This window comes from Lepidochelys kempii, chromosome 8 (assembly GCF_965140265.1).
Source record: "Lepidochelys kempii isolate rLepKem1 chromosome 8, rLepKem1.hap2, whole genome shotgun sequence".
NCBI classification, from domain to species: Eukaryota; Metazoa; Chordata; order Testudines; family Cheloniidae; genus Lepidochelys; species Lepidochelys kempii.
Window position 1 is genome coordinate 74293071 of NC_133263.1, and position 12360 is coordinate 74305430.

General features: G+C 41.3%; 1 protein-coding gene across 2 annotated transcripts in view; it reads left to right on the forward strand.

Annotated features, from left to right (window-relative positions):
• BCAR3 (BCAR3 adaptor protein, NSP family member) overlaps positions 1–12360 on the forward strand; it is a 91327-nt gene that overhangs the window by 54594 nt on the left and 24373 nt on the right. Inside the window, exon 1 of one of the 2 annotated variants that reach the window (XM_073358224.1) lies at positions 3985–4104. The exons of the other annotated variant lie outside the window; for it this stretch is intronic. Coding sequence (XP_073214325.1) covers positions 4021–4104 — 84 coding nt within the window. The 5' untranslated portion in view covers positions 3985–4020. Of the gene's footprint in view, positions 1–3984; positions 4105–12360 lie in introns of those variants that run through there. 2 annotated transcript variants of the gene reach the window in all.

The window sequence follows — 12360 nt, forward strand, 5'->3', positions numbered from 1 at the left end:
AGCCAAACTCCAAGATAGTGGTTGGATCTTTCCCAATGCCCGTTTCTCTCTGAATCCTTGATAGATATTTTGAATGTCTGTAACTGGTGTGAGAGGAGCTGCAGGGCTCAGCTGAAGGTGCAGTTTTGAGAAGGAGTTTCTTAGAGTCCCTCTCTCAGCCAGCCCCCCTCACCCTGGGAGGGTGGGATCAGAATTCACACACTCCCCCATTCCCATATATTTAAAAGCCCCATGTTTACACAGACTGGTAACTATGTGCTTTTTGTATCTAATATATCTAGGTATCTGAGAGGGTGAATTTAGAACCAGTCCTAAAGATGACATGATTTCAACCTCTTCACAACCGGTCATGTTTTCTTGGTGATAGACTGTACTTGCTTGTACTTGTACTTGTAGTTGCTTGCATGAAGGAATTAGTCAGAATTTGTATCTGAATTAAAAACTTGATCATACCCACTGATGTGGAATAGCGACTGTGGTCAGCTAAAAAAAGGAGACAGTGTTGTTTACTGGTGAAAGCAGAGTAGTGGGAATCGGGAACCCGTCCATTGCACTTCTGGCTCTGCCCCAGCATGGACAAATCATCTCGGATTTGGACAAATCATTGCAGCTCTTGTGGGCCACACAGATATTCAGAGGAGCTCAGCATCTGTAATTTGGGCCAGCTTATTTAAAAGGCTGAGTTCTCATTTAGGCACCAAAACAATGAGCCAGGTTTTCAGCAAAGTTGACAGTGTAGGTTCCTGAGTGTTTTTGGAAAGTCTGGCCATAAGTGTCACAATGAGAGGTTCTAGGTGCAAATCTTTTGATTGTACAGCCTTTATTTAGGTATCTAGATGGGACTTGAATTCTTCTGAATTTCTAGCCCCAGGTGACTGACTTTGTCCATCTGTACCCATAATACCTGTCTCACAGTGGTACTGCAGGGCCAAGTTTAATATCTGAAAGATGCTTTGGCTTTCTTGGATGAAATATACCATAGAAGGGCAAAATAGTGTGCTCTACTATTATTATTTATTATTAGAAGCCCTTTGGCCTCCCACCCATCACCTTCCTGTCAGCCACTGGACTCAGTGCTCCTGAACTAGCAGAACTTTGTGTGCGCCACGATGACTAGATGGTCCATGGTTAAAATGGAAGTTAGCTGGACAGTTCTGTAGTGATAGTACCCTCGTTCCCAACCAGACTGAAACCATGTGGTGGAAACCGTGTCTTTACGAAAGGGAGGAAGAGGATGGTGAAAGCAAAGCTGAGAGTCAATACTGACTTGACTTTCTCTGTTTATTCCCCAGTGAAGAGCTGCAGCATGCATACCAGCCCCAAGGAGACCCAGTCAGTATAATGTACAGGTTTATTTGCCTGCATTTCAAATTTGTGGTTTCTAGAGTTAAATCATTGCACATTAAAATAAATACTGGAACAGAGAGTGCCAGTCTTCAAAGAAATCGCAGACTCTGAATTCCCTAGCTGGGTAATTGCAGCTTTAGGGCCCAGTCCCACACTGAGACATGCAGATGAGCACCTTTAAGTTCATTGGAGACACACATACCACACACACACCTCAAGTAAAGGATCAGGCCCTCAAACTTTATCTATCTCCATGGTCGGCTACTTCCAACATTGCACAGATGTTTGGAGCGGATGTACTGTTGTGGGGGGCAGCAGGTTTCCATTCACTAAGAGAGTAATGACTGAAAACTTTGACAGCTCATAGAGCTCTGAAGTGAGGGACTTCTTGGAGGGCAGTGACCTGATCCAACACCCACTGAAGACTTTGGGGTTCTTTCCATTGACTTCAGTGGGCAGTGGATCAGGCCCCTGCACAAGTAAACTTTGGTTTTCTGTGATTGATCCACATACATGCACATACCTTGGGACAGTTTTTCTCTGTTGCAGTTGTGTAAATCTGGAAAAACTCAGATGAGACAGAATCAGAATTTGGTCTATTGATTCCAAGGAGATACTCACATAAGTACGGGTTTCAGGATCAGGCCTATAAATTGCAATGTCGTATAATTCATTTCCATTTAAAATACTAAGAGAAGTGAACCCTGCTGTGCTCTGTATCCATAAGAAGTGGCCACATTTTGGAACCAGGGCTTTTTTTAACAATTTGTGAGTTTACAGGCCAGTAGCCAGTGTTTCTGCACATGAGCCTCAGAGCTCTCTTGCTCACACCCTGGTCAGGAGCAGGCGGGCACCCACTGGGCAACAGGGCTTTTTCTTTTTTTTTAGTATGTGTGTTTGTAGTGATCTTAGCAGGCAAATGGTGTGGAAAGGAGCTTTGCATGAAAACCACCTCCTACTGAACTGCTTCTGGAACAAGTATCAGTGAATCTGTTTCAGCAAATACTTCTGGCTGGAAAAAAAATCCGTCTAAAATTAAATAACTAAAATTAAACATCTGCAGATGTTATCATAAATAAAAATGTCCGATTCTGTTTTGAATCTTGCTAAACTATTTGCCTCCCTAGTATCCTGTGGTAGTGAGTTCCAGAAGCTATTTATGTTGTGGACGTTAATTATTTTTTAAATTAAATCCAGCTTCTTGCCTATAGCCATTACCTTTGTTCATCCTTCATTTCCTAATATTTTCCTCTCCACTGGTACTATAGATTTTAACTTCGTAAAATATTGTAACAATTCCATTGTCATGTAGGAATCTCACAGCTATTGCTGTGCTGCATGTCATAGCCACTCAGACTGTCACAGTAATGAAGTTGTATAAAAATCCAGTCTTTCCTCCAAAAGCACAGGTCCCTAACACTTGAGTTAGAGAAGACTCTCTGTTAGTTCCTAGTTATACAGGGACTAAGATAGATCGTTGACCAGTTTTGCTTCCATCCAGTAGAGGGCAGTGACTAATCCATTTGTGACCGTACCTTTTTGAGGAAAATTTTAAGTGCTGCTTTTTTTCTTTATTATGAGCATAATCAAGAACTAATGCATTGGAAAGGAAAAGAGTAGGAGAAGAGGAAATATGACCGTGTTGAGAGAGCCAATCAGCAATGCTTTATTTACTTTTTTCCACAATACAAGAAGAGATTAAAAGAAACAGATGAAAGGGAATACTTTAACAGCCACAGCCTTGCAGAGGTCTCCGGATGGAACTGTGCTCTCTAAGAGAAGAGCAGCATATATATATAAATATGACTGCTGCTTCTTCTGTGAGGATAAGGTTTAACTTTATATCCACGCTGAAGTTTTCAAACTTACACAGTATATTCTCCTTTCTAACAGCTTGCCCAATTACGTGGGACCTGCACCAGGCTCTGGCTGTTAGTTGATGGTCTTAATTAAACTCCAAAAGGTTGTATTAGCTATGTCGCTAATAATGACTGTGCTGATATAATTGGCTTCTCCCAATTTTTTTCCTGTGACTGGCTGCCAGAAGCTTCCGAATTAAAAATAAACAGATTTGACATTTTCCTTGGTTATCTACACTCTAAGTATATACCATTTTGTTTGATTATGAAGAGTAACAGAGTCATGCAAGCCCTAGGCAACCACTCTCCGTCTCTCTCCTTATCACTTGTGTGCTAAACAGAATTATTTATGTAACATGTAGATACTTTGTGACTGAACAGAGACAGCAGGAGTGAGCAATCAAATCTTTAGGAGTGCAGTGAGTGACTCAGGTGTTGTACATTGTTGAGAAAAAGAGTCTGCCATGAGCCTGTGGCTCAAAAATTTGTACACTGCAACTCTGATCCAAGGGGATACCCAAATAGAGGCACTTTCCCAGAGGGTTAGAATTTCATTGGTGAGTGTGATAGATCACATGCGGATTCTGGCACTCTCTACATGGCAGGCTGGAAGCTAGCATGCCTGAAGCCACTGAACTGATAGTATCTGCACTAGCTGAGGAAATAGTCCCAGATTGATGTGTGAGTAAGGGGGAGTGTATGAGCCCTGGCAGGCTGAGGGCAATGCAAAAGAGCTCAAAAGTAACTCCTGAAAGTTGCTGGTGATGACCATTTGCTTTTAATCCAAAGGGTCCACAGAACAGAGGATTTGAAAATGCCTAAGGATTGTAATGTTTTTCAAACTCTCATAACAGCTCTTTGCTGTTTTTATCACCGTAAATCCATTATTGGAGTTAAGGTAGGTGCCCTTCTGCAATAACAGTAACTATACTGCATACTCGTTGATATTCAACAGTGTTTGTTTTAAAATGACATTTAGATACAGTGTGTGATGGTCATATAATGGAAGTACCTTTTGATAGTGTACTGTCGGCTGAAGGAGAGGCTTAAAAATGTTCAAACTTACTTGCCTGAAGTTGAATGCACAAATCCATATTTAGGCACCTAAATCAAAGTGCCCTGAGTTTGAGATAGTGAGCCCCAGCAGATCCCATGGAAATAAATAGTAACTTCAAGTAGGGGTGCTGGAACAATTTGTATAGTGCGGGGTGCTGAGAGCCATTGTACCAAACTGTAAACCCTGTATATGATGGAAACCACTTCAAGCCAGGGGTTGCGGTCGCACCCCTAGTTCCAGCACCTATGGCTTCAAGTTCTCAGTACCTTGTAAATCAGGCTGCTTTGATTTAGATGCCAAAATATAGATTTAGGTGCCTAAATTTAAGCACCTAAATTTGAAAATTTAGGCCACTGTGTTCAGTCTTTGCTTTCTATTCAGGTAATAGTGTTCAGAAGTTAAGCCTTGGTATTGGTCCAAAGGAGCCAAAATGCTATAAAGAATAGGTGGGACTTTTCAGTGACAGCATCTCATACACTTGTATTGGGTCAAGGTCATTAGTTTTTCTTTTATTATAGTATCATTTTAAAACCCTACAGGCAATTCCGATTTTATTGTAGATTTAAAATGTGAGATTATGTAATATCCTAAATGCGCTAAGCACTTTACAGACACCGAGTGGGACGCATTCCATATGAGCCACAATCAATTGTGATCGAAGTCTCTCCAAAGAGCTTTGGATCAGTTTTACAGTTCAGCCCCATCCCTAATAAAAACCACAATAGCCAAACCATATAAACAGGTTCTCCGTTTGAGCTGCTCTCATGGGTTTAGTTTGTAGATATGTGAGCCTACATGGCAGCTTGTTTGTGTGAAGAAGATGCATTGAGGCTTTCAGAGATGAGCATCTATCAGCATTAAAAGGTATTGTCATTGTGATTAGAATTGGACAGCGTCCTCACTGATGGAGATGCCTTCACTATCTAGACACAATGCAGCCACTGTACAGTTTAATTAATGCAAACATTAAGATTATTTTAAAGACTGGCTTTCTGTAATTATTACAGACTAGCTTGTGTTGAAATGAATCCTAGAACCCAGACTTGATCCCTGATTTATGTTTGAAAACAAAAACGCATGCTACAGATTGTTACACAAGCCGGGTATGTAGCTGCATGATTGCATCAAACATGATTGCATCAAATGGCTACCTTGCTGAGGAAGGCAGGTTGTGTCTCTCCCAAGCCTGTTAATGCTGCTGACAGTGCGAGCGAGTGGAATGTGCACAGTGCCCCACCAGCCCAAGCTAACTGCGTTCAGTAGAGTGCAGGCTTGTTCTGTGCGCCGGTAATTAAATTTTTCTTCACCTTCCATTCACTGTGTATGGTTGGTGGGACAAAATCCTATACCCTCCTGAAATATTTAATCTTCATTTTCAAAATATTAGGGGTCTCATTTTCAGAAGTGCCAAAGTGATTAAGGAGCCTAGTCCTATTTTCAAAAGTGACTTTCACTGAGATTTATGCTCGTAAGGGCCTAAAGACAGTCTCCCTGACAGTCAGTGGGATTTGGGCTCCTGAATCACTTTGGCACTTTTGAAAATTTGACCCTACTGTAGATTCTCTTCTCCTTTTCACTGATGCAACCGCATTGAAGTAGTCACCAGTATCAAAGAAAGGAGAGTCTGTCCTGTTAACTTTATTGCTTTTAATTTTAATTGGGATTTTAAAGGTTCTCACTGTAGTTCTGTTGCTCTACAACTTTCAAAATGAAGTTGGGGTTTATTGTTTGCTATCAGAACTGAATTAAAACGATCATTCTTGTCCATGCCTTTTGTTTAACTTGGCATGAATTTCTAATATCTAAAATAACACTGGTGTTGTCATGGTAATTTTCCATTTGGTCTAATCCATATAGTCTCTGGAGAAATCGAAACATTAATAGTGTTTGCTGTATGGGAAAAGAATAAAGCCTTTTATGAAGAAACAAATTACAGCTGGTCTCTTTCAAAAATAAGGTTCTATTTAAAGAGATTTCCAGCATTTAAAATAGATTTCAATACATGTGTTCCAGAAGGCACTGCTGACTTATCTTTAATTAAATCCAATGAACTGCTATTTTTAGACATGCCTACATTTTGGAAGTGGGTCACCCTTGCTGAGGGGAAAACAGTCAGACATGGAAATGGGTAGGGGGCAAGAGAACATGAGATCCAAGAGAGGGAGCTGAATGCCTCCTTTCTCTAGCACGCCAATGCACTTCGGTGCCAGCATTGATAAAGAACTCAGGGCTAGTTGTTCTCTCACACCACTGTAAACCTATTGACTTCAATGGAAAAAAATTATATTTAGATGAGATTTATCCTTTACTTTGTTAGGGATCAGCTTTGTGCAGTTACCGAGGACAAGTTCATTCTGAATAAATCCTCTGACATCAGTAGAGTTATACCAGGGATGCATTTGAGACACAGGACCAAATTCTGTTCTGTTACACTGAGGTAAATCCACAGTAACTGCACTGACTTGAGTTGTAACTGAGAGCAGAATCTGGCCTAGCACATGGACGCTGATATATGTCCCACCATGCACTGTAGTGACATGTACAGGGTCTGAGCACTGATAATGCATTATACCTACCTTTGTGACTCTTGAAAATCAGAAATACAGCAGCTAAAGTGGTATTTTAGTTATTGGAGTGTAAAGTCCAACGTAATGGTTAGTTACGTTGTAATGGTTCAGAAACTCTATAGCCTAATGACGCTATATCATGATAATGGGGGGGGGTGTGTGTGTTTTAGTAAGTGCACCCCTGTTCAATTACTAACAGTAAGTAAGAATGAGGATCACCACCTAGTTCAGATGTTTACTGCAATTTACAGAAAACTGCAGTGTGATTGGCAGCTGTCTGTAGAAATGGGCAGAGGCACTTCTACTTCCCCTAAACTGTGCTCATTTATTATGTGAGCTTCAAGCCACTGAAAATGGTTCCTTTTAAAAGTTCTATCTGTCATTTTTGGGATTCAGAATCTGAAAATTCTGATGCAACCATGGTAAAAATGGTAAACAGCCCCCATCTTAGCCCTGAATGTGTTGCAACTTCTATTCAGTTAATATGTTCTTTACGATTGGAAGGGGAGAACCTGTTCAAATATTATATTTGTTCATAACAGCCTAATTATACAGCTGATGATTCACCCTCTTCTGAAGCTGTTCAAAAGGGGAAAGCCGTTCAAGTTCTCATTGCTGCCAGGTTTTGAAACTTCCAGTATATAGAACTACCACATCACCCAGTAATGTCCTAATGTTATGAATGTAACCCAGGCAGGCAGCCTTTTATAAGAGGCCACCCTTGCAAGTTCGTCCAAGAGAAAGATGGCCTTTGCAATGGCTTTTTATAGATGGTGATTTTTAACTAATATTTCTTCACTACATGACAATCTAAATCTGATTCACTGGTATCTTTGGGCTTTACGTATCCAGTTTCAGCATTCACATGAAGGATATTCAGTCTGATACCATGAGCTAGCAAGTCACCACAGCCCAGCTTTTGGATCTTTGTTTTTGGCATAAAATTTGTTGTTGTTGGAGAGTCTGGGCTGGGAAGGAATAACTTACCAAGATACTATGAAATTTCACATAACTCTCTGAAGCTTGGCTCCCCATTGACTTCAGGATCTGCAATGAGGTTTGTTTTGCATCCTTGGTAGCAAGGCTGATTTTTTTTAAAAAATCATGTTTGAAAAGATCTTCTTTCCTTCTTGACCTGTCTGCATGTCCTAAGATCTTCCAAGGGGAAAGCTCCTCTCTCTGAGTTCTCATGCTACTTTTACATAATTCATAAGATTTCCACTCCCACATGCCCTCTAACACACACGTAACTGATATCTGTGCTACCCCAGTTCTTTTTCTGAGCATGGCTATAGTGGGTGTAGTGAAGATGGTGCATGGAATGTGTTGCTAAAAGAGATAAACGATTGTCTTTATGTTTGAGAACTACCCAAGGCTACTTTGTGCCTTTGTTACCACAATTTTCCTTCTTTGTTCAAACTCCTAAACTCCATGCTTACTTTTTACTCTGTACTTGCTTCAGCCTATTCCCATTTGCTGAAGTGGGAGCTTTACGTGAGTACATACATCAGCATTTGGCTTCTTAGTAATAGATTGGACATAAGCATTTCTCAAATACATTTGCATAAGCACATGGGGCCAAATCTGGCAGTCCTTAAGATTTACTCGGGCAAAAATCCCCATTGCAATTAAGGGGAATTTTTCCTGAGCAAGTACCATTCAACAGTGGAATAGGAACTTTAGGATTGTGACACATAAGAATTCAAAGCTTTAGGCTCCATTAGCTAAAGGTGAACCATATTCCCTAGTCTGTGAATGCTGTCGTTTCAGGAATTAAGGATTGAGTTATATTTACAGTTGGGTTGTAGGGAGGGTATTATTTTCTTACTGGAGTGAAGGATTGTACAACATAGGCCTGACCCAAAGCCCACTGCAGCCAATGAGATTCTTTCTGTTGGTTTCAGTGAGCACTTGACTGAACCCTGTGATATTGTATTGTATGCCTGTTGGGCATAAACCAGATCAATGTTCATGTGGCTCTTCCATTCAGGAACATCTCCATAAATGTCAGAAGGGCCCCACGCTCCTTGCCTTGTGGTGGGCAAAGGACACTCAGCTTGTGTGACTGACTTGAATTTCAAGAAAGTCAGTGAGATGATGATTGAAGTTTGCCTGTTACTGATACTTTTCACCAGTTGTTCCTCCAAAAGTTCCCAGCTGACACTAGAGACTCACGATTCTTCAGCCAGTGCCCATTTGGGTTTTCCATAAAATGTCATTCCACTCTGTCTTAGTTCAGATCTCTGGTTAATTCTAGGGTTCCCTTGGCTCAGTTTAAGATCTATATATTGGCCATCTCAAATGTAGAGTGAATCAAATAGAGACATCTCAAAGGGAGAGTTAAATCAGTCTGAACTTCAAAACTTTCTCCTGAACAAGCTGGCAGTTGGGCCTGACCTTTCCTTGTTACATCATTCAGTTTAGATCAGTTTTATGTCTCCCTCTTTTGGGCCAAATTCTGTCTCCTGCACCCCTACATGTAGAAGGCTCTGACCTCATTTGAACTGGTGTGATTCCACTGTGCTGGGGGATGGGTTTCAGGGAGATTATGCAGGGGTCCACACCTTCTGTGAAGTGTGGAAATGGGTAGCCACCTGCCATTCTCCTCCATGACTGGGGAGGGCAGCAGCTGCAGGGTGTGTTGAAGCCCTGAATCTGCAGTATTAGCCATGGAACGCTACCTTGGGGAAAACTTCTTTCCTCCTCTGGATTTTCCCAGTACCTGACCTAAAAATATGGGCTGTGTGCTATAGTCAAGATGTGCCCCTCTTGTAGCTGCTGCCATTGTATTAATTTACTTAAAGTTTCACATTGTCCAGGAATGCCCAGTCAGCTCTCACGTGTCCGGCCATCACTTATCTCTGGCTGAGGACCCTTGTCCCAGTCCCTTCTGACTGGGGATTTTAAGGCTGCACAGCTCCCCTGCCCTACACTGCAATATCCCCAGCAAGCCAGTCTAGCTAAAGGCCAGCACCTGTGCTTTGCTTTCCCTTCAAGGGCTCTGAACAGTAGCTACCAGTTAACACACAGCTTCTTCTAAACAAGCACATTTATTCCTCAGGTAAAAGCATTACAGGGAAAACATTAAAAACAATAGAAGAAGCTGCATGCATCAATATATGAGGCTCTAGTAGGCAAAATCCTTCTGCAAGGGTGGGGGCGCTTACACAGAAAGTCCTATTCATTTGCTGGATCAGAAAGAAGGCATTGGGTCTGTTTAAATACAGCCTTTTTATGCCAAAAGTTCTTTCTTTATCTGTTGGTCTCTGGAAAATCCAGTTTGAACTAGTATATGCAAGCCTCCCCAGGGGTTGGTACCTCTCTAGAGGTGTTTACACCTGTCCTAGAGTGATTTACCTTAATCACCCCCCACAGTTCTTAGTTCATGGAGGAGTTGTGGCATCCCTCTTCCTGGAGTTGCATACAATTCCTGGCCCATAGTGATACATAAACCATTCACACACTTAATGTACTATGATCCCCAAAGATGTTGCATGTGGTTGCGATATCTGTCACACACCATCTTAGTTCCACAAACATTTTCCATTTTTTGTGAGAAATTAAGGGAAATCTAAGCAGAGAAGTCAGTGCTATGGTTCAAGATGTACCATTTAGCAAGAGAGTCTTCCATCCCTCCACTTCCCCCAAAGTAGTGTTTGAAATTAGTCTGGGTTTTGCATGCTTGCAGTTTTACAGGCTAAGTGCAATAAAACCACCAGGCAGGAGAGAATAAGGACCAAACACAATGCTTTCAAATAGCATCCCATTAGGGATATTTTTTGCAGGTGATTACACCTATACATGTGAAATACTTGATGCAAGTCTGTCTTGTTTAGTAGTTTAGGGGGTAGGGAATTGTAAAGGATGTTTTGTGGTATCCAATACCTTTAAATATCTTTATACATGCAGTGCCAGGTACTTACAGCAAATGTCAAAAGAAGGCAAGGTTAAACTTACTGCAGTAAGTGTACATTTTAAACGGAAGCCATGAGTTTTACAGTAAATATTGAGTTTCTCTTACCTTATCTAGGCCAAATCTTCTCTTATTATTATGAGAGAGGAGCAACCTGAGAAAATTGGGGTTGGATTCAGATGAGCCCCACTCACTCCCTACAGTTTGGAAGCTTTTCCAGACCTTGTGAGTTTTCCCTTTCTTTTCCTCAATACTTCTCCTCTGTTTCATCTCCTCTCCTCTCCTGTCTTGCTCTCCCTCACCTCCCAAATCCCCAACATCCCTTTCACCTGTGCTTCTATTCCTTTGGGAGTTTTCAGTCTAGCACTCTGGACAGCTGCTCTGTTCAAATCATGTGAATTCTGGGATTTTCTCAGTATCTGAAGCCAGGGCATACCTCCCTCCTCCCCTCATCTATTCTAAGAAAGTGCCAGAACTTGTGAGATCTGAAGATTGCAACTAGGCTAGCAAAGACTTCAGGATGGACTTAACCAAGAGCAGGAGGCCTGTGGTGGGTTGGGGAAAAGATGGGTTTGTGGGATATGTAGCTGAATTTATTAGAACCTTGGGCAAGGTGTAGGGTTGGTTCAATTCCTGGTTCAGGTGATGCCCCCTTTTTTTTCCTAATTGATTCACTGATCTCTAATACTGCTCTCTGCTTTGAAGCCTTCTCAAAAGTTGAGCTTTTCCTTTCAAAGCAAGAAGAATCAGAAAATAACAAGGCTGCCTCTTGGGGCTAATTTAAATGTCTGCTAGCTAAACTGTGCCCATAGCAGCAGGAAATAATTGAAATACTATCATGAGGATGAAGGACATAAGGGAAGCTGCATGAGCAGAAGATACTAGCGAATGGTCTGATGAAAACCTCATCAGGGTTTCGGGTTACCTTTTATCAGGAAAGTTGAGACCTACTGAAACAACTGTAACAGTCCTTAGATGTGCTTTGAGTAAATAATACTTTACCAACAGGCTACACAGAGATATGACAGTGAATCCCCTGGGTAACCAAAAATTCATCTGGAGATTTTGTGCAGTAAACATCTTGAACAGTTTCCAACATATATTTTATAAAGAAAACCATTTGTGTCTTCATAATTCCAGCCAATTTGGATTAGGTTAGGTTTTATTATTATTATCGTTGCTTCCTATCCATTTTTAGTGTAAATTAAGATTATTTAATTTGTTCTACCCATTCTCTGACTATATAATACCTGACTCTCAAACTCAGATAGAAACCAGATTTGGTTTATTGCTTCCCATTAGAATTGAGATAAGCCTCCAAAGCAGAAGCAACATAAGCTTTGGGGATGTATGTAAAACAGTGGGCCTGACTCTCTTCCTCCTTATTCTCGTATTAAACTGATGTGTCTCCATTGACTTTAATGGAGTTACTCCAGATTTACACTTGTGTAGGGGAGAGTGGAATCTGCCCCGTTAGTCTACAGGATAAACAACAATTATGAGTTTAGCTTGCAGACAAAGGGCGAGTCTACATTACAGCACTATATCGGCACAGCTGCAGTGCATCTGGTGAAGACGCGCTATGCCGAGGGAGAGCGCTCTCCCGTCGGCATAATT